The following is a 23,642-nucleotide window of genomic DNA, read 5'->3' as shown; positions in this document are numbered from 1 at the left end:
TGCCGAATCCTTCGGCGTCCCGGAGCTCTCGGTACCATGACGGGAGAGTGACCGATGACGGTGCTTCTTCGCCTTCGCTTGCATGGTCTCGGTAACCCCCCCCCCCCCCCGGTATCGACTAGGAAGACGTTGAATCCAAACATCTCCTCGGGGTCAGGTCCGAAGAGGGTCGGTCCCGATGGGCCTGCACCGCAGGAGCCCTTGAGGCAGGTGGAGACCCACTCGATGGCCCACTGCTGCCAGCGTAAGATGGTCTCTGGACAGCCATTACCTGCACTCTGGACGTCGATGCACTCTCCGGTGCCGACATAGACACCGCCGAGCTCGGTACCGCTGCCGACGTCGAAGAACCGGGCGAAGTGTGTAACAGGCGCTCCCCCCACTGAGCTAATCTCGACGCTTGTGTCCGCTTTTTAAGACCACGGCACAAAGTACAAGCATCGGGGCAATGACTCACCCCAAGACACTGAATACACGAAGCGTGTGGATCAGTGACTGAGATTGCCCGACTGCACTTCTTGAAACCGCTGGCGATCTTATTTATTTATTGCATTTGTATCCCACATTTTCCCACCTTTTTGCGGGCTCAGTGTGGCTTATAATACATTATGAATGATGGAATTACAATTTGTTAGAATTCGGTTATGGATTACATTGTGAAGAGTTATACGAGACAAATCAAATGTCGTTAAGGAATATAGCAATGGAAAAGAACAGTGAAACATTGGAAGGAAACAAGGGAAACTAAAGGGCAATATATAATAACAAGAAAACATATGGTATACATTCCTCTGTGGGTAAAGGTATGAGTGTGGTGAGATCTCGGGGGATAAGAATTCAGAAGTGGATGTATTGATGCATTACTGAAACAGTGAGTGTGGACTTTATGTGTTTTGGTTCTTTCCGTAGATTTTTAGCAAAAAGATGTGTCTTTAATAATTTGCGGAAGGTGGTTTGTTCGTAGATCGTTTTCAGGTTGCGCGGCAGTGTGTTCCAGAACTGCGTGCTCATGTAAGAAAAGGTTGACGCATGCAGCGCTTTGATCTTCGATGACATCGACGGTGGTGAAATCAAAAGACGCGATGGGGCCAAAAAAGGGGAAAAAACAAAAAAACTTCCCAAGAACTAGAAGAGGAAGGTGAAGTCGTCTAACTTTTTTTTTTTAAGAAGAACAAGCGAGCGGACTCACAAAAAACGAGAGAACAAGAAAAAAAGCGACGGTAAACCGCAAAGGGCTCTCTCCTGAGGCGCAGAGTGACCGTAAAACAGCCGCACTGACCGCGGAAAAAAAGAGATTGAGGGGCACGTTTGCGCGATGGGCGGGAAAACGGCCGCGCATGTGTGGTGCGCGCACTCGTGCGCATGAGGGCTCTAGCAAACTTTGTTGCTAGGAAGAATTCCGGACCTGGGGCTACCGTCGGACATCAACCCATCAGTGAGAACAAGCAGCCTGCTTGTCCTCGGAGAGTAAGTAGGATGTAGCAAAGCAGTACCCAAAAAGAGTTGGACTAGAAAATCAAAATGAAATGTAGTAAAAAAAACAAAACAAAAAACCAACCAACCCAACAACTATATTTCCTAAAAGAACCTGAAGAGCACGTTTGCTCCTGTTCTAATTTATTCCCAGCACCATTGCTGACCTTACTACAAACTCTAGACTTTACACCCTATGTCTATGCAGACAATATCCAAATTCTTTGTACATTAGATCCTATGAATCAGATACACACTCAGACCATAAATAACTAAAAACATCTAATGGATTGGTTGCAATCCCATCACCTTATTCTTAATCCTATGAAATCAAAGACCTTGTTCTTCACTAAAAATTCAAACTCATCCCGCCCTGGTTTCTCCTACAGTACTTTGTGCTATTCCAGTTCCTTTGGTCACTACAACTTGCATCTTAGGGATCATCCTTCACTCCTCCCTCACTTTCAATCCCCAAATCTCAGTTGTTAAATGCTTCTTTTTTAAACTCCGCAGGATTTGTTCCATTCATATGTTACTAACCTCCTCAGCTTTAAACATTTTCATCGACTCTGTCAACTGGATTATTGTAATGTTCTATATCAAGGCATTAAACTAAAGTATCGCAAACAGCTACAAATTATATTCAAAATACTGCCATTAAACTAATCACCGGCTGCATTACTTACAAGCTTCTCCTCTTGGTTTTTAAGACTTCACACTCTGGAGAACCACTCTCTCTCTCTCTCTCTCTCTAGATTTCTGATCCCATATTGCCTTACCAGAACACTCAGATCTATGAATCAGAACAGACAGGTTACTACTACCTCACTGAGATAGATCAGACACTACCTAAACTTCATTTTTTTCATGTACAAGGACTTGAGCTAAGGAACATGCTTCTAGTGCATCTCAGACTACTAACTTTCCTCCAACAATTAAAGGCTGACAAAAACATTCCGATTTGAAGATGCCTATACGTGAAGTATCCTATCCTACATCAGAGTATGAATACCTAACACACTGCATATCCCTATTGGGTTCCCCCTCCCTGCTTTCCTATCATATTGTAGTTCCACCTTTTATCACCATTATCTTGTACACTTGCTTCTCTTTGTTTAGAATGTGAGGCACTCAGACATCTGTTTGACATCTACTTTGATTTAGAGATTTGAGTAACTAACGAGGTAATTAAATTTGCTGATGACACAAAGTTATTCAAAGTCGTTAACTCGCGACAGGATTGTGAAAAATTACAGAAGGACCTTACGAGACTGGGAGACTGGGCGGCTAGATGGCAGATGACGTTTAATGTGAGCAAGTGCGAGGTGATGCATGTGGGAAAAAAGAACCCGAATTATAGCTACGTCATGCAAGGTTCCACGTTAGGAGTTACAGACCAAGAAAGGGATCTGGGTGTCGTCGTGGATAATACACAAACCTTTTGCTCAGTGTGCTGCTGCTGCTAGGAAAGCGAATAGAATGTTGGGTATTATTAGGAAAGGTATGGAAAACAGGCGTGAGGATGTCATAATGCCGTTATATCGCTCCATGGTGCGACCACAACTTGAGTATTGTGTTCAATTCTGGTCGCCGCATCTCAAGAAAGGTATAGCAGAATTGGAAAAGGTGTAGCGAAGGGCGACTAAAATGATAGCGGGGATGGGACGACTTCCTTATGAAGAAAGACTAAGGAGGCTAGGGCTTTTCAGCTTGGAGAAGAGACGGCTGAGGGGAGACATGATAGAGGTATATAAAATAATGAGTGGAGTGGAACAGGTGGATGTGAAGCATCTGTTCACGCTTTCCAAAAATACTAGGACTAGGGGGCATGCGATGAAACTACAGTGTAGTAAATTTAAAACAAATCGGAGAAAATATTTCTTCACCCAACGCATTATTAAACTCTGGAATTCATTGCCGGAGAACGTGGTGAAGGCAGTTAGCTTGACAGAGTTTAAAAAGGGGTTAGACGGTTTCCTAAAGGACAAGTCCATAAACCGCTACTAATGGACTTGGGAAAAATCCACAATTCCAGGAATAACATGTATAGAATGTTTGTACGTTTGGGAAGCTTGCCAGGTGCCCTTGGCCTGAATTGGCCGCTGTCGTGGACAGGATGCTGGGCTCGATGGACCCTTGGTCTTTTCCCAGTATGGTACTACTTATTATTTGTACAGCGCTGCGTATGCCTTGTAGCGCTATAGAAATGATAAATAGTAGTACTTATGTACTTATGAGAGGGGTAGAAAATTCTTAAATAAACTTGGAAACGTAAAGATTGCAGAAGACTGACAGGCAAAGGAAATTCCTTGGATAAAAACAAAAGGCTAGAAGACACTGAAATATACAATGGTAAGTCTGCAGGAGGATTAGGAACTGTCCAAACAGTAACAGGAGCACTACCATAGGTCTACAGAATTTGAAAGATAAGACAGAACCAAAATATGGATGATGCAACCTAACAGACTGTGAGGGAAGAACATAGAGACTTTGACAATACGACAGCATGAGATAAGAAAGGGAAAAATATAAATCGTCCAGATTTACAAGAAAACCAATGATTCACAATAACAGAGAAGCTGGAAATCTCACAAAAACACTGGCAATATCGCAGCACCAAAGAGGCAACTGTGCAATCACAGCTAACTAGCTGATCCACCTGAGAAAACTTTGTCTGAGCAGTCTAAGCAGCTGGCAGGTGGTATGCCATCTAAAAAACTGTCACAACTGAATAAACTTCAAGTACAGGTTTGTTCCATGTTGACAGAGGGGTTGTAAAATCTGGTCTCCAGGTCAGCTCGAGCCATATCATCAGCTACTGCAACATAATGACAGCAACTTCCATACTGTCATACAGCCGGCTACTACGTCTGTGCTCTACATCTGGCTGCTGCAGCAGTCAACTATACAATGCAACTGCCTGCCACGTCTGGCTGTCTTAGCAGTGCCATGCAGCCAGTAGCTACAGTTGCACTAGCATCTAGAAGCTGCCGTCTGCCACTAGGTGGTGTAGACATGCCATAGAGATGGGTGTTGCAGCTATGCCATGGATCGAGATATTGCAATATGTGAAGGTGTCACAGCTGTGCCATTCAGACAGGTGCTGCAGTTATGCAGTGAAGTGCAGTAACCATGCCATACAGCTGGCTGCTGCAATTGTGGCATATAGCTGGTAACTGCAGCAACAACATATAGTTAGCATGCTGTAGCAAAGACTGATAAGTGACAGGTGTATTAGTGCTATACAGCTATTATGGTCAGATACCATTAGATGAAGCTAGGTGCTGTCGCTATATAGCTGGTTGCTGCAGCTGTGGCATACAGCTGGCTACTGCTGATGAGCCATAGAGTTGACTGCTACAGCTTTTTCAGCTGTGTAATACTGCTGGTTGATGTAGCTGTGCATTCCTGCAGAGAAGTAGAAATATGCAATAGGGCTAGCTACTCCTGTCCTGAACATGTCTGGCTTTCCTAGCTTTAGAATGTAGTTGACCTTGAAGATGAGCTTCATTACTATCTGAGTTGGCCAGCTGAACAACTAGTCAGAGCACCCTAGATACATAATATAGCTAACTATTACTTGTGAGTTGTGCTATGGGGTAAACATACTGCACATTACAATTCAGCTGACTATCCACCTAGAACACCATGAATCAAATAGCCTTGGAAAGCAGACAGCTAATTTGCACTGCCTTGAAGTACAGCTGAAACTGAGGAGCTAAAAAAACAGCTGACTTCCCAAACTAGAATATGGAAACTTGACCCAATCAGTGCTGAAATATATTTCTGTTTTTCACCTTGAGTGCGGCTGACATTTTCAGCCAAGAAACATGGCCAAATTCTCCAGCTCTGAAGAACAGCAGACTTCCTCAGATCTGAACCACAGTTGACTCTCTCAGCTCTGATTTATAGCTGAATGTCCCATCTTTGAAGAATAGTTAAGCTTTTCTTTTTAAATTTTGAAGTACTGTTGAGTTTTGCAGCCCCAAAGAATAGCCAAGCTGTTCATCACTGAAGCATAGCTGAGGACTCGCTGACTTTTCCCAACTCTGAAGTATAGCTGATGTTTCCACTGGTGAAGTCTATATGAGAGTTCCATCTCCAAAATACAGCTGACCATGTCAGGTGTAAAGAAGGTGAAATTAGATCATACCTGCTAATTTTCTTTCCTCTAGACCCTCCAGACCGGTCAAGACGCATGGGTTATGTACTCCTATCAGCAGAGGGAGACTGAGAAAACACTGAGCTTTGGATATTGAATATATAACCTGTGCAGTACACCCAGTAGCCAGTATAACACTCACAAAGCAGAGCAATAAAAAACTTCAACTTTAACCAGCAACCCTGTACGTGGTTACCGCAAACTGCAAGAACATCCACTGTTCCTTTCATTGCATTCTAGAGACTGTTTGCCAGTTTGTGCTTCCACAGGTGGACTACAACAACCGCCACACCTGCACCAGACCCACACCAAACCAGAAGCTGGTAACAAGAGTCTGAATTTATGACAATCATCAGCTGCCAAGAGATATCAAACAGAAATCTTACCTCCTGGCCTACAGTATATCCCGGGCAGGTCCTTGACCAGTCTGGAGGGTCTAGAGGAAAGAAAATTAGCAGGTAAGATCTAATTTCACCTTCCTCAGCGACCCTCCAGACCGGTCAAGACGCGTGGGACGTACCAAAGCAGTAAACTCCTTATGGGCGGGACCCACAAAGGCCAGAGGTCAAAACTGCTGCACCAAAACTTGCCTCCTCCTTCGCATGCACATCAATCCTATAATGCTTAACAAAAGAATGCAACGAAGACCAAACTGCCGCCCGACAAATATCTGAAGGGGGAAATCATACTATTCTCCACCCAAGAGGCCGCAACTCCCCTGGTAGAATGAGCAGAAAATACCTGAGGGACATAACGACCCTTCACCAAATAGGCCGACACAATCGCCTCCTTCAACCACCTTGCTATCGTCGCCTTGGATGCCGCTGCACCCTTTTTAGGACCACAATGAAGATTCAACAAACGATCAGACACTCTGAAATCCTGAGTTCTAGACAGATGATAACGCAAAACTCGCCGTACATCTAACTTCGCCAGTTACCTAAAACTGGCAAAGAAATAACCTGATTTACATGAAACTCAGAAACCACCTTGGGTAAAAAGGAAGGCATTGGCCGCAAAGAAACCTTTTCCTTGGAAAAAGACAGAAATGGCTCTCTACAAGACAAAGTCTGCAATTCCGAGACTCTCCGAGCTGAGGTATTAGCCACCAAAAAGATCGCCTTCAAGGAAAGATCCTTGCAAGAGGCTGCAACCAAGGGTTCAAACGGAGGTCTGACCAAAGCATCCAAAACGAGATTCAAATCCCACGGAGGAACCAACCGCCCACGAGGCGCCCGCAACAACTTCACACCCTTCAAAAAACGAACAACCTCAGGAATAGAAGCTATGGAGTTCCCCTGAACCTTCCCCCCAAAACACGATAATGCTGCCACCTGAACCTTCAAGGTAGCCAAGGCCAGACCCCTGTCCAAACCATCCTGCAAAAATTCCAAGACATCCGCCACCGAGGAACGAAAAGGTATCACCTGACGCTCTGTACACCAGTGCTCAAACAATCTCCAAACCCGAACATACGCCAAGGAAGTGGAGGTTCTGCAGGAATTCAACATCGTATCGATGACTCTGGGAGAAAACCCTTTCTTCTTCAACCTGTGCCGCTCAAGAGCCAAGCCATAAGCGAGAACTGAGCCGGGTCTGGCATAATTATCGGGCCTTGACACAAGACTACTGCTTCCAACAACTGAAGAGGCTCCGTGACCGCCAAACGCACCAGATCTCCGTACCATGGTCAACACGGCCAGTTCGGAGCTATCAAAATCACCCGTTCTGAGTGACGCTCGATGCGCTGGACTACTCGGTCTACCACCGGCCATGGAGGAAACACATACAGCAACCCCTGCGGCAAGGGCAACAGAAGAGCGTCGAGACCCTCTGCTCGCGGACCTCTCCGTTGACTGAAAAACTTCAGAACTTGGGTATTGCGTGCCGTTGCCATCAGATCCATCACTGGCAGACCCCAGACCGACACAACTCGGTCGAACACCGACCGATGTAGAGACCACTCTCCGGGATCCAGAGAATGTCAACTCAGAAAATCTGCTTCCACGTTGTCCACCCCGGCTACATGAGCTGCCGAGAGCGCCTGAAGATGACTTTCCGCCCATTGGCACAACAGAGCCGCCTCCTCCACGACCGCCTGACTCTTTGTGCCCCCTTGACATAGGCCACGGCCGTGGCGTTGTTGCAGAGCACTCTGCCTTGTGGACAAGCAGCAACTGAAAACACTGAAGCGCCAACCGAATGGCCTGAGTCTCCAACCGGTTGATGGACCACTGTGCCTCCGCCTGGGACTACCACCCCTGAGCTACCTGACCGAGACAGTGTGCTCCCCAGCCTAGCAGGCTGGCGTCTGTGACGAGAACCACCCACTGAGGGGACTCCAACGGCATTCCCTTCTCCAGATTGCAAGTTCTGAGCCACCAATGGAGGCTGAGGCGAGGGATCGCCGACAGGAAGACGCATGTCCAACTCCTGCGACAGGGAAGCCCACCGACTGAGAAGAGCAGACTAAAGCTGACGCATGTGCGCCCTGGCCCAAGGGACTACTTCTATGGTCACCGCCATCATCCCCAGGACTTGAAGGTAAGAACGGGCCGTCGGCGACGTTTGCGCAAGAAACTGACGAATCAGAACATGTAACTTGCGGATTCGCGGGTACGGTAAGACTACTCGACCCGACCGTGTATCGAAGAGAACTCCCAGATACTCCAGAGACTGCGACGGTACCAAATGACTCTTGCTGAAATTCACAACCCAGCCCAGGGTCTGAAGAAACTGTACCATTCGCGACGTAGCCACCTCGCTCTCCGCCCGGGACTTGGCCCGAATTAGCCAATCATCCAGATATGGGTGCACCAAAATGCCCTGCCTCCGCAAAGCTGCCACCATCACCACGACTTTTGAAAAGGTGCGGGGAGCTGTTGCCAGACCGAAGGGTAGGCCACAAAACTTAAAGTGCTTTCCTAAAACTGCAAAGCGAAGAAAACACTGGTGAGCCGCCCGAATGGGAATGTGAAGATAAGCCTCTGTCAAGTCCAGTGAAGTTAGAAACTCTGCCTGCCGGACTGCGACAATAACCGACCACGTCTCCATGCGAAAAGAGGGAACTTTGAGCGCCGCATTGACTCCCTTTAGATCTAAAATAGGCCGAAAGGCATCCTCCTTCTTCGGCACCACAAAATAAATCGAGTACCACCCCGAGCGTTGCTGTGTGGGCGGAACAGAAACTACTGCTCCCAGGCTGAGAAGATGCTTCAACATGTCCCGTACTGCTGCTCTTTTGAGCCTCGAATGACAAGGGGACTCCAGAAACCGCTCTGGAGGAGGGCTCTCAAATTCCAGGGCATAACCATCTCGAATCACCTCGAGAACCCACTGATCTGACGTGATGTGGACCCAGCTCTGGTAAAACTGACTCAGCCGAGCCCCTACACGCACCAGAGCCTGGGTCCGCACACCTTCATTGGGCAACCAGTCATGAAGACTGACCTCCTGCGGAAAAGTCCCGGTCTCCGCGACAACTCCCTCGAAAGGACTGGGTGCGCTCGAAAAACCGACCTCTAGAAGCCCCACTAGACCTATCCGGCCTATACCGTCGGGCCTCCTTAAATCGGCCCCGAGAGGAATTACCCCTAGCCCCCAGCTTGGGGCGAAAATCCGGGAGCCGAGGCACCTTGGCATCACTAAGGCCTTTCACAAACTTATCCAACTCTTCGCCAAAAAGCATAGCACCCTTGAAAGGAAGAGAACACAACTTAGCCTTAGAAGCCGCATCCGCGACTCAACCTCTCAACCACAGGGCCCTGCACGCCCCCACTATCATAGCCATATTTTTGGCTGACGCACGCAACAAATCATACAGTGCATCAGACAAAAAGGACGAACCCATCTCCAATTTGGCTAAGACCTGTAGCCCCGAGGTTCCAATCTCCACGGAATCATCAAGGAGTTTCTTGGCCCAGCAAAAACACGCCCGCACCACCAGGCCCCCACACACCGAGGCCTGAAGGGCTAGAGCCGACAAGTCAAAGCTACGCTTGAGAAAGGCTTCCAACCTTCTATCCTGGGGTTCACGGAGTGCGGCTCTGCCATCTACCGGAATAGCCGTAGCTTTAGTAACCGCTGTAACCACTGCATCTACTGTGGGAGCCTTAAATGAATCTCTATCCTCCTGAGGCAGGGGATAAAATCTCGCCATTGCCTTAGAGACCTTACACGGTGAATCTGGCAAATTCCACTCCTGAGTAATCATCTCCCAGAGATCCTTGTTCATAGGGAAGGACTGTGCTCTACGCTGAATGCCCTTCACCAAAAGATCCTGCCCAGATTCACCCGAGGCCACCTCAGGATTAAATTTAAGGGTAGACGTGACCTGATCAATGAGTCCCGAAAGCTCATCCCTATGAAAAATCCTGACTACTGAGGGATCTTCACCAGGAATTGAATCCACCGGATCCAAAGACCCCTCAAATCCCTCAGACTCTCCCACATCACTTACGGGCCTTCCGTGCCCAGCTGAGACAGACACTCCTCTTCCTCTGTCCACTCTAGCCGAGGTCTTTTAGGCAGCATGGAACTAATCCCCTCCACTCCATGGGGGGCCCCGACTTCCAGGCTTGAAAAAGAGTCCACACAAACTCTGGAGGAAAGCCAACCCCTCCTGGACCCTCATTAGGCACTGTCTGCGCCAAAACGGAGGCAACCGGCCCACCAACAGCTGAGTCTGCGGGACACGCTGGATTCAAAATGGCTGCCGTTCCCGCCAAAACTGAAACCGCTGCCATCGGGCCTGTCTGAGCTGCCGCTGCCGAAGGGGCCGCCGATACCGCCGGAACTTCCGCAGTCAACTCGGGGGGGGGGGGGGGGGGGGGGAACCGCATCCAAACGTTTAGGCTCGTCACAAAGGCGACACTGACCGACCGGCGATTCTATTCCCCGGCGCGAGCACGCGCGACAACGGAGAAGCTTGCCCGCCATAACTACAAAGGGAAAATAAACCTTACCCCGTACCGGCCCCAAGCGAAAGATAGCCCCAAATGCACTGCTCTCTGGCTCCTGGGCCAGAATTGAACTTCCTGTTCGCTCTGCACAAAATAAATAAATATATATCTCTTAAAGACACAGGAGACACTTCTGACAGCTGAAAATTGTAAGGCTCTCAAGGCTACAGTACACTGAAAGCAGCCGAGGCACAAAGCTGCCATTAACACAGGACTGGAGAGCAGCACAGGGGGAGGGACCTGACAGACAGGTGTGACACCCCAGGGGGAACTACTGGGTCCAACCAGACCCAGGGCCCCGAAGCACCTTTTTCGGCGATAATGGAAACCGAGGACGCCCATCTCAAAAACGACCAAATCCAACTCATTTGGTTGCTGGAAGGAGCCAGCATTCGTAGTGCACTGGTCCCTCTGACATGCCAGGACACCAACCGGGCACCCTAGGGGCACTGCAGTGGACTGATGCCCTAACTGAATGGAAAAAGCCCTTCCCTTACCGATTCGGAAAGGAACGGGCATGCTTGAGGGAAATCGCATGCAAATGAGCCGCTCGCTGTTAGCTCATTTGCACACGATTTCCTTCCTAAGGAGGGGAAGCCAGTGCAGAGCAGCCAAGTGTTATGCGTGGCTGCTCTGTGCATGCCAAAGATGGCTTCATACACGCAGACAAGCTGCGTGTATAATAGCCGACTACAACCTTAAAAAAAAAACACAAGTCCAGGTGAAAACGTCCAAATGTTCGTCAGGGACGTCTTTTTTTTTTTTTTGAGCATGAGTGAAGGACATCCAAATGTCAGGCATCTTCGCTATGCCTCCGTCCCTGTGACAGGCAGTTGAGGAAGTACAAAATGTGGATGGTTTCTGTGAGAAGGACATCCATGACTCCGACAGCCCCTTTATTTATTTACTTGGATTTTGAATCACAAGTAGCAGCAGTGGGATTTGAACCGGCAACCTTTGGATTGCAAGACCAGTGCTCTAACCACTAGCTCTAACCACTAGGCCACTCCTCCACTCCCTTGAAATTTGGCCGTCCATGTGTGTGTGTGTGTGTGTGTGGGGGGTGGCAGTTCAGGACGTCCAAACTGTTTGAAAGAAAGACGTTCACGCCTTCGCTATGCCTCCACTGACACACACACACCTCCCCCCCCCCCCCCCCCCCCCCCAGGGACCTGCATACTGCTGCGATGGACCAGAGTATGATATTTGAGGCTGGCAAAAAGTTTTTAAAGTTCTTTTTTTCAGGGTGGGAGGGGGTTAGTCACCACTGGGGGAGTCAGGGGAGGTCATCCCCGATTCCCTCCGATGGTCATCTGGTCAGTTCGGGCACCTTTTTGAGGCTTGGTTGTAACAAAAAATGGACCAAGTAAAGTCAGCCAAGTGCTAGTCAGGGACACCCTTCTTTTTTCCATTATCACTCGAGGATGCCCATCTGATAGGCACGCTCGTGCTGCCTTTGCTATGCCTCCGACACGCCCCCGGGAACTTTGGTCGTCCCTGCGACGGGAAGCAGTTGGGGACGCCCAAAATCAGCTTTTGATTATGCCAATTTGGGCGACCCTGAGAGAAGGACACCCATCTCCCGATTTGTGTCAAAAGATGGGCGCCCTTCTTTTTCGAAAATAAGCCTGATTTTTACCTCACATTAGTCCAAGTGTGAATCAGGTTCAACATGGCTTACATACACATCTAAAATATGCATATAACAAGGGGGAATGCTCCAGGCATGTTCCTGGTGGGACTAGGGTTGGCCTAAAAAATGTGTATTCCCAAAAAGATGGACATCAGGATTTACACCTACTATGTCAGATTTCTAGGTTTCAGAAAAGTGCTCTAAAGCAGCACTTCACTAGAGAGATTATGGGATATCAGGGCCAGTGTTAAACATGCTAGGGCCCAGGGCAGGAATTTGGGAGAGGGCCCCAAATCCCATCAGCAGGCTATGTTTTCTCTAGCCTCAGGTAGGGGGGGGGGGCCTTGTAGCTGGCATAGCTTCTTTTTTTTCTCTCTCAAAACTCCTGTTGGGTATGCTCAGGGTTGTGCTTTCAGGGCTAGAGAAGTGGCTAACGGGCAGACTGTCATGTTGGGGTTCTGGAGTCTCCCCTGTCTCTCTCAAAATGACCTCCTAAATGCACATTTGCCAGGAAGCATCAGGAGATGGAAGGAGTGAAATGCAAACAAAAAAAAGGGTAAAGCTCACTTGTGACAATGAAGAACTGTCAGGACCAACAGATCCAGACCTCCCGTTAAATCTTCCACGGTAAATGTAGGGGCTGTTTCTGTGCATCACTCGGAAAACGGATGTGCATCGCTTTACATGCATATTTGTATTGTAATTAGCTCATTATAATAGCTTTGCATACAATTTTTGTTAGCTGCTACCATGACAGGAAGAGAGCTTGCAGAACCCTTCTGTGCATGTCTGGCAACTCCGTGCTCCCTAAGCTGGCTAGAACCAGTGTAAAACCCATGTTGCTGGCTTGTTAGGTTTTGTGCACCTGGGCCTTAGTTTTAGGTGGTATAAAAACTTTGAAGATAAATAAATCCCCCATGATTGGTATTGTTTACCTCCCCCCCCCCCCCCCCCCCCCCCCCCCCCCCCCCCCCCCCCCCCCCCCCCCCCCCCCCCAAAGCTCTTGTGACAGCTTTGGGAAAACAAATGGCTGACAAATGTTTGTATTTCAGCCCATAAATGCTTACTATTTCATAATACGAACATGCGCTGGCACAAATATTTGTACCCATGTTGACCCATTCATATTTTATAGATTTTTGATTCTAAAATGGATGCTCCTGTAACCAGTGTCTCATTTATATGAGACATCCCTAACTGAAGATCTCAATTCTGACTTGTATGTCTTTTCTAAAACCAGTCTCAAAATTTACTTTGTTATTAGAATAAAAGAGCCAAAGACCATTTCCTCCATCTATCACACCACCAAATGTTTAGATACCTCACAGGAAACACTGTGGTTCTGAGTGAGTAGATGTGGATGATGTTTTAGTTACCTGGGGTGTGAGGTTACGGAGAACTAACCAGCTACTTGTTCTTCCTGAGCTGTCAGTGCTCCAAGCAGAACCTAAAATGGAAAAAAAAAACCAAACCCAAGTTGAACAAATACACTTTGATGCAATCCTCACTTATGAAAATAAGTAGTTGAAAAGAGGGAATAAATACCACCAACAATATATCTTTTACAGTTTGCGAACAGAGAAATTAGTTTACCTGTAAAAATTTTCTTTGAGTCACTCCAGAAGTGTGAGTTTACACTTTCCTGCCAGTAGATGGAGACAAACACACTGGCTTGATGTCATCACCCTATATGTAGTCCTGTGCAGTCCAGAGCTAACCACTATTTCTGTAACAAAGCACACTACTAATTGAATGGGCTAGCCCCCAATTTTGTTGATTTGCAGCTTTTTTGATCTAGTGCCTCAAGACATCAATATTTACCTATGGACAAGTGGACTAAGCTAAAAGCCAATGAATTTCACAGATGTTTGCACATGATTGAATGGGCTATCACCATTGGACAACTGGGCCAACCACCTCAGGTGTGAAAATAAGTTAATCCACTTGTCTGTAAGATCATCTAACTTAATCCTCCTAAACCAACCAAGAGGGCATAGAAGCATAAGTACATAAGTACATAAGTAGTGCCATACTGGGAAAGACCAAAGGTCCATCTAGCCCAGCATCCTGTCACCGACAGTGGCCAATCCAGGTCAAGGGCACCTGGCACGCTCCCCCAACGTAAAAACATTCCAGACAAGTTATACCTAAAAATGCGGAATTTTTCCAAGTCCATTTAATAGCGGTCTATGGACTTGTCCTTTAGGAATCTATCTAACCCCTTTTTAAACTCCGTCAAGCTAACCGCCCGTACCACGTTCTCCGGCAACGAATTCCAGAGTCTAATTACACGTTGGGTGAAGAAAAATTTTCTCCGATTCGTTTTAAATTTACCACACTGTAGCTTCAACTCATGCCCTCTAGTCCTAGTATTTTTGGATAGCGTGAACAGTCGCTTCACATCCACCCGATCCATTCCACTCATTATTTTATACACTTCTATCATATCTCCCCTCAGCCGTCTCTTTTCCAAGCTAAAAAGCCCTAGCCTTCTCAGCCTCTCTTCATAGGAAAGTCGTCCCATCCCCACTATCATTTTCGTCGCCCTTCGCTGTACCTTTTCCAATTCTACTATATCTTTTTTGAGATACGGAGACCAGTACTGAACACAATACTCCAGGTGCGGTCGCACCATGGAGCGATACAACGGCATTATAACATCCGCACACCTGGACTCCATACCCTTCCTAATAACACCCAACATTCTATTCGCTTTCCTAGCCGCAGCAGCACACTGAGCAGAAGGTTTCAGCGTATCATCGACGACGACACCCAGATCCCTTTCTTGATCCGTAACTCCTAACGCGGAACCTTGCAAGATGTAGCTATAATTCGGGTTCCTCTTACCCACATGCATCACTTTGCACTTGTCAACATTGAACTTCATCTGCCACTTGCACGCCCAATCTCCCAGTCTCGCAAGGTCCTCCTGTAATCGTTCACATTCCTCCTGCGACTTGACGACCCTGAATAATTTTGTGTCATCGGCGAATTTAATTACCTCACTAGTTATTCCCATCTCTAGGTCATTTATAAATACATTAAAAAGCAACGGACCCAGCACAGACCCCTGCGGGACCCCACTAACTACCCTCCTCCACTGAGAATACTGGCCACGCAATCCTACTCTCTGCTTCCTATCTTTCAACCAGTTTTTAATCCATAATAATACCCTACCTCCGATTCCATGACTCTGCAATTTCTTCAGGAGTCTTTCGTGCGGCACTTTGTCAAAAGCACTATCAATTGTTTTTCCAGGTAAGAATGAATGTTTACCCAACCAGAGTAACGCAATCCAACTAACTCTTTCCACTGCCACCTAACGGCATACATATGGGTTTAAGGCATAAAAAAACACCTCAGGCTGTGTTCTGGACTGGAGAGGCTCAAGGAAGGAAAATTAGCAGGTAAACTAATTGCTCCTTCCTTATCATTCCTCCAATCCAATCACATGGGAAGCACCAAAGCGGTATTCTAATGAAGGAGGGATCCTGACAAGCCTGCCTTCAACATGCTCATCACAAATACTACATCCTGCTTAGCTTGAACATCTATCTTACGATAAACTGGCTGCTTTACAATCTCCTGTGGTGCAGCTAGAGAATGCTTGGCCTAGGATGACATTTATCCTGGTGGATTAAGACAGAAGAACTGGCAGTACTATCTGAACCTGCACAATGTACACAGATGCAATTGCCTCTATCTATAGGGCCATGCTTTCAAGGCTGCCTGTTCCCTTCCTGGGTCCACCGAATAGCACAAAATGACTGATCCTACACACAGCCAACACAAGTAGTTCCTCAAAAGCCACCATGGCTCTCTACTTCTCGAAATACTGACAGTGATACAGACCAATTTTAAATGAAAGGAAGGTATAAACTTGGGCAAAAAGGAGAGTACCAGTTGGATCACTATATCAGCCTCTGATACTACCAGAAATGTTTCTCAACAAGAACGAGCCTGCAATTTCAAGAGTCTCCTGGCTGAACATATAACCATCAGAAACATTGTGCCCAATATTCAGTTGGCAGGAGGAAGGCTGCGTAAGTGTCACCGTTGGCACCGATTCCAGATATTCAATGCTGGGCTGTTCTGGTGACCGGCATTGAATATCTGATTTTTTTTTTTTTTTTGGCTGGCTTTAACTTAACCAGCTATGTGAATATTCAGCACTGGTCGGTTTAATAGTGGGCAAAGATAGGACTGCTATTTATGTGGTTTGATTTGACCGCAAAGCTTAGCCTGGAAGATCTGTCGCACTACACGGGAATTGAGCAACCACTTGTGAGGTTGCATAATCCTGCTCAACCTGTCTGCCAGACTGTTGTTTACGCCTGTCAGATATGTGGCTTGGAGCACCATGCCGTGACGGCGAGCCCAGAGCCACATGCTGACGGCTTCCTGACACAGGGGGCGAGATCCGGTGCCCCCCTGCTTGTTGATGTAATACATTGCAACCTGGTTGTCTGTCTGAATTTGGATAATTTGGTGGGACAGCTGATCTCTGAAAGCCTTCAGAGCGTTCGAGACCGCTCGTAACTCCAGAAGATTGATCTGCAGATCGCGTTCCTGGAGGGACCAGCTTCCTTGGGTGTGAAGCCCATCGATATGAGCTCCCCACCCCAGGAGAGACGCATCCGTGGTCAGCACGTTTTGTGGCTGAGGAATTTGGAAAGGACGTCCCAGAGTCAAATTGGACCAAATCGTTCACCAATACAGGGATTTGAGAAAACTCGTGGACAGGTGGATCACGTCTTCTAGATCCCCAGCAGCCTGAAACCACTGGGAAGCTAGGGTCCATTGGGCAGATCTCATGTGAAGGCGGGCCATGGGAGTCACATGAACTATGGAGGCCATGTGGCCCAACAATCTCAACATCTGCGAGCTGTGATCTGCTGGGACGCTCGCACCCGCGAGACGAGGGACAACAAGTTGTTGGCTCTCGTCTCTGGGAGATAGGTGCGAGCCGTCCGAGAATCCAGCAGAGCTCCTATGAATTCGAGTTTCTGCACTGGGAGAAGGTGGGACTTTGGATAATTTATCACAAACCCCAGTAGCTCCAGCAGGCGAATAGTCATCTGCATGGACTGTAGAGCTCCTGCCTCGGATGTGTTCTTCACCAGCCAATCGTCGAGATATGGGAACACGTGTACCCCCAGTCTGCGAAGTGCCGCTGCTACTACAGCCAAGCACTTCGTGAACACTCTGGGCGCAGAGGCGAGCCCAAAGGGTAGCACACAGTACTGGAAGTGACGTGTGCCCAGCTGAAATCGCAGATACTGTCTGTGAGCTGGCAGTATCGGGATGTGTGTGTAGGCGTCCTTCAAGTCCAGAGAGCATAGCCAATCGTTTTCCTGAATCATGGGGAGAAGGGTGCCCAGGGAAAGCATCCTGAACTTTTCTTTGACCAGATATTTGTTCAGGGCCCCTAGGTCTAGGATGGGATGCATCCCCCCCTGTTTTCTTTTCCACAAGGAAGTACCTGGAATAGAATCCCAGCCCTTCTTGCCCGGATGGCACGGGCTCGACCGCATTGGCGCTGAGAAGGGCGGAGAGTTCCTCTGCAAGTACCTGCTTGTGCTGGAAGCTGTAAGACTGAGCTCCTGGTGGACAATTTGGAGGTTTTGAGGCCAAATTGAGGGTGTATCCTTGCCGGACTATTTGGAGAACCCACTGATCGGAGGTTATGAGAGGCCACCTTTGGTGAAAAGCTTTCAACCTCCCTCCGACTGGCAGGTCGCCCGGCACTGACACTTGGATGTCGGCTATGCTCTGCTGGAGCCAGTCAAAAGCTCGTCCCTTGCTTTTGCTGGGGAGCCGAGGGGCCTTGCTGAGGCGCACGCTGCTGACGAGAGCGAGCGTGCTGGGGCTTAGCCTGGGCCGCAGGCTGTCGAGAAGGAGGATTGTACCTACGCTTAACCAGAAGAGTAGGAAACAGTCCTCCTTCCCCCATAAAATCGTCTACCTGTAGAGGTAGAAGCTGAAGGCTGCCGGCGGGAGAACTTGTCGAAAGCGGTATCCCGCTGGTGGAGCTGCTCTACTACCTGCTCGACTTTCTCCAAAAATGTTATCCGCAAGGCGAGTCCGCAATCCGCTGCTGGAGTCTATTCTCCAGGTCGGAGGCACGCAGCCATGAGAGTCTGCGCATCACCACACCTTGAGCAGCGGCCCTGGACGCAACATCAAAGGTGTCATACACCCCTCTGGCCAGGAATTTTCTGCACGCCTTCAGCTGCCTGACCGCCTCCTGAAAAGGCTTGGCTTGCTCAGGGGGGAGCTTGTCCACCAAGCCCGCCAACTGCCGCACATTGTTCCGCATGTGTATGCTCGTGTAGAGCTGGTAAGACTGAATTTTGGCCACGAGCATAGAGAAATGGTGGGCCTTCCTCCCAAAGGAGTCTAAGGTTCTAGAGTTCTTGCCCGGGGGCGCCGAAGCATGCTCCCTAGAACTCTTAGCCTTCTTTAGGGACAAATCCACAACTCCTGAGTCGTGAGGCAACTGAGCTCTGGGTCCCCATGGATCCGGTACTGGGATTCGATCTTCTTGGGAATGTGGGGATTACTTAATGGCTTGGTCCAGTTCGCCAGCAATGTCTTTTTGAGGACATGATGCATGGGTACTGTGGACGCTTCCTTACGTGGAGAAGGATAGTCCAGGAGCTCAAACATTTCAGCCCTGGGCTCGTCCTCCACAACCACTGGGAAGGGAATGCCCGTAGACATCTCCCGGACAAAGGAAGCGAAAGACAGACTCTCGGGAGGAGAAAGCTGCCTTTCAGGAGAGGGAGTGGGATCAGAAGGAAGGCCATCAGACTCCTCGTCAGAGAAATATCTGATGTCCTCCTCCTCCTCCCACGAGGCCTCACCATCGGTATCAGACACAAGTTCACGAACCTGTGTCTGAAGCCGTGCCCGGCTCGACTCCGTGGAACCACGGCCACGGTGGGAGCGTCGAGAGGTAGACTCCCTCGCCCGCACCGGCGAAGCTCTCTCCACTGACGTCGTCGGGGAGCCTTCCTGGGAGGCTACCGCAGTCGGTACAGACCTCACCCCGGGCAAGGGGCCAGCCAGCGCCTCACCCGACGGTACAGGTGGCGCAAGCACCCCCGGTACCGGAGGGGAAGGGCGCAACAGCTCTCCCAGGATCTCTGGGAGAACGGCCCGGAGACTCTCGTGCAGAGCGGCTGTGGAGAAAGACATGGAAGCCGATGCAGGTGTCGATGTCAGAGTCTGTTCCGGGCTGTCCATAGTGGAGCGCATCGACACCTCTTGAACAGAGGGTGAGCAGTCCTCTTGGTGCCGATGCCTGCTGGGTGCTGACTCCCTCGGCGACCCAGAGCTCTCGGTGCCGACACGGGAAGGGGACCGGTGTCGATGCTTCTTCGACTTCTTGGGACGAAGCATGTCACCGGAGCTTCCCGGCACCGACGAGGAGGACGTAGAATCCAGCCGTCGCTTCCTCGGGGCCGAGGCCGAAGAAGGTCGGTCTCGGGGGGGCTGCACCGCAGGAGCCCTCAGGGTAGGGGGAGACCCACCCGAAGGCTCACCGCCACCAGCAGGGGAATGGACAGCCCTCACCTGCACTCCAGACGAAGCACCACCATCCGACGACATCAGCAGACGTGGAGGTCCCGGTACCACCGACGCCGACTTCAGATGTCTCAGCCCCGATGCAGAGGGTCGATGCCTCGATACACTCGATGCAATCGCGGCCGAGGATGAAGGTCTGGACGCTGGCGACGTCGATGCACTCGATACTCCTGGTGCCGACGCCGACGAAGAGCCCGAGAACAAAACGTTCCACTGGGCCAATCTCGCTACCTGAGTCCGCTTTTGTAAAAGAGAGCACAGACTACAGGCCTGCGGGCGGTGCCCAGCCCCCAGACACTGAAGACACGACGCGTGTCTATCAGTGAGCGAGATTACCCGGGCGCACTGGGTGCACTTCTTGAAGCCGCTGGGAGACTTCGATGTCATGGGCGGAAAAATCGCGCCGGCGAGATCAAAACTCGTAATGGCGAAGATGGCACCACAAAAAAGGGAAGAAAAAACTTCGAACCGAGGCCTCAAAGGGGCCTACCCCGATGACGAAAGAAAACTTCACGTGGCAAAAACTAGAAATATAGGAAGGGGAACAGACCGAAAAGGTCTCCTTCCGAAAGGATTTTTTTTTTTTTTTTTTAGCGAAGTCCAAAAAAGACTCGCGAGGTCGACTTTCGGGGCGCGAACGGCGTAAACACAACCGTACTGAGCGCGGACAAAAGAAGACTGGCCGGCACGAGCCGGTTTCGGGTGGGAAGACGGCCGCGCATGCGCGGTGCGCATCGGCGCGCGAGGGCTAGCAAAGGATTTTGCTAGTGAAGATTCCGATTGGAGGGGCTGCCGTGGACGTCACCCATCAGTGAGAACAAGCAGCCTGCTTGTCCTCGGAGAATATACAGTAATCTAATCTGGAGATGACAAAAACATATAAGGTTTCCTGAGTTTGTCTAGAAGTGGTTGGATAATACAAAACTAACTAAGATGGAAAAAGGCAACCTTGATCAAAGATGCAATTTGCTCTTTAAAGGATAATTCTTGTTCTAGAATAATGCTAAGATATTTACAGGATGAAACTAGGTTAAGAGGCTGACTGTTTTTGTGTGGGGAAAAAATAGCACACTACAAGTACTGTAACCCCAAAGACACAGGGGTTCCCAGTCTTTTTCCTTGTTTGTTTTAATACCATAAATTCACACCATTTCCGTGTACTTGGCTCACTGTTATGGTGCAGTGCTATGTTTATTGAGTACAGGTAGTGTCTCCACATTTTTGTGTTTTGAATTGATGTCTTCTATGTAGCCCAGTATCCTTTTGGCTATAGCCACTGCCTTGTCGCGTTTCATAGCCACAATATCCTCAAACACTATTACCCCTAGGTACTTTGCCTGGTTCGTGCATACCAGCTTCACCCTTAGCACATACAGATCCTTTGGATTTTTACTCCCCAATACATCACTCTGCACTTCTTAAAATTAGCTGCTAAACCAGTGATTTCCAAACCTGATCCTGGAGGCACCCAAGCCAGCTAAAAACCTGGTACCTCTGCTGCATGCAAATGTCTCATGAATATTTATTGTGCATATCCTGAAAACCTAACTGGCTGGGAACCACTGTGCTAAACATTAGACCTGTCTTCTAACGTTAATAGATCTCATGTTTTCTATTCCCTCCAAGGTGCCCACTCTGATGCAAATCTTAGTGTTATGTGCAAAGAGACACACTTTCTCCTCTAAACCTTCAGAAGAATCAGTCTGAATACTGATCCACTACTCACCTTTCTTTCCTCTGAGGACATTCCATTTACCATCACCCTGTGTCAACCGATTTCTAATCTAGTTCACCACTTTGGGTCCTAACTTCAGTCTGCTAAGTTTATTGATGAGCCTCCTATGATAAACCATGTCAAACGCTTTGCTGAAATCCCAGTAGACTACGTCTAGCTCATATCCTCAATTCAATTCTCTGGTCACCCAGTCAAGGAAATCAGATTTGGTACAAATTTTCCTTGGTAAAAAATCATGTTGCCATGGATCTCACAACCCATTGAATACCAGATAGTTCACTATTCTTTCCTTCAGCAGAAACTCCATTAATTTTTCCAACCACCAAAGCGAGGCTTTCCATCATGCAGTTTCCAATTTCTTCTTAGTCATCATTTTTGTCAAGAGAGACCATATATGCTCTTCTGTAATCCCACAGAACTTGCCCCATCTCCAAAGATTTATTAAACAAATCTTTGAGAGGACCCACAAGAAGTTCCCTGAGCTTTCTCAATATCTTCAGTTCTCAGTCTCCATTTGCCGACAGTAGAGTATAAACCTGCATGTCTGGACTGAACTAGATTGTAGCGACTAAGATCCTTAAGATTTTTTTGGTTTGATTGAAAGAGAAATATGAGGTTGTTGTTTTGTTGGTCCATATGGTATTTATAGTTGGCTACCGTCTGCTTTAGTATTGTCTAGTATGTGTTTTTATTATTATGCATGTTTGAGCTCCACTCTGGATAAGAGCAGAATATAACTTACAATAAATGAAATGAAGAATAATGTGAAAAGATGAGTATGTATCTCATTAAGATTTTATCTAAATTACTACAGCTGATGCTAATAACAGGGTATTGAAAATACTTAGCTATCTATACAACTATCCTGCAATACTGACCCTACTCTTTTCAGACATCAAAGGGCACCAAATACCACACTTTACTTATTCAACTTGATATACCACCTATGGCTTGCATTAAGACTTAAGGCAGATCATATAAGACAAAGAATAAACAATCCCTTGCATCAAACAATATTTCCATAAAAATTCTCTTAAAATCTAGCTTTTGTCTACAGATGCAAAATATGAAGCCGCACTAAAACAACTTACATATGTCAATAATCAAATGTGCAGTCAGCATGTTTTTTTTTAATCCAGCCACAGTGTTTAAATCTATTCTATATATTCAATATTGCTATCCAGAAAGGGAGTGGCACAGAATACATGTGAACAGTGGCGATATTCAGCTGCGATCTGTACAGCTACGAGGTTCAAGGCAGCCTTTTTTGCTGGTCTAAATGCATTCATATAGCTATGTACAAACAGGCTGAATATTGTTGGTCATTCCTAGCGTTAGGCAAAATGCCCAAGCCTCCACCCTGGCACTAGCTGGATAATGCAGAGATAGTCTAAGAATATTTAGCAACACTATCCAGATAGTACCACTGAATACAGTGAAGATACATACCTGTAGCAGGTATTCTCCGAGGATAGTAGCTGATTGTTCTCACAATTGGGTTGTCGTCCGCGACGGCCCAGGAGATCGGCAAATCTTTAAGCAAACAAAAACTTTGTAGAACACACCGGTGCGTGGGCAGAGCGAACTGCGCATGCGCGAATGGCTTCCCGCCCGCGGCGCGAGCATGCCCTCCTCAGTTTAATAAAAAGCAAAACAAAGAACTAGAAAACTCCAAAGGGGAGGAGGGCGGGTTTGTGAGAACAATCAGCCTGCTGTCCTCGGAGAATACCTGCTACAGGTATGTATCTGCACTTTTTCCCCGAGGACAAGCAGGCTGCTTGTTCTCACGATTGGGGTATCCCTAGCCCCCAGGCTCACTCAAAACAATGAATATTGGTCAATTGGGCCTCGCAACGGCGAGGACATAACAGAGACTGACCTGAAAAGAAACATAACAGAGTGTAGCCTGGAACAGAACAGAAATGGGCCTAGGAGGGTGGAGTTGGATTCTAAACCCCAAACAGATTCTGCAGCACCGACTGCCCAAACCGACTGTCCTATCAGGTATCCTGCTGAAGGCAGTAGTGAGATGTGGAATGTGTGGAGATGTGAATGTGATGACCACGTTGCAGCCTTGCAAATCTCTTC

At 48.1% G+C, this 23,642-nt stretch overlaps 1 protein-coding gene across 1 annotated transcript in view; it reads right to left on the bottom strand.

Moving 5' to 3' along the window:
- TNRC6C (trinucleotide repeat containing adaptor 6C) overlaps positions 1-23,642 on the bottom strand; it is a 253,617-nt gene that overhangs the window by 29,472 nt on the left and 200,503 nt on the right. The window contains 1 exon segment of the mRNA XM_030208143.1: positions 13,606-13,676. Coding sequence (XP_030064003.1) covers positions 13,606-13,676 — 71 coding nt within the window.

The sequence above is a fragment of the Microcaecilia unicolor genome, chromosome 6 (genome assembly GCF_901765095.1).
Source record: "Microcaecilia unicolor chromosome 6, aMicUni1.1, whole genome shotgun sequence".
In the NCBI taxonomy this organism is placed as follows: domain Eukaryota; kingdom Metazoa; phylum Chordata; class Amphibia; order Gymnophiona; family Siphonopidae; genus Microcaecilia; species Microcaecilia unicolor.
This window is presented reverse-complemented; position numbering and strand designations above follow the sequence as displayed.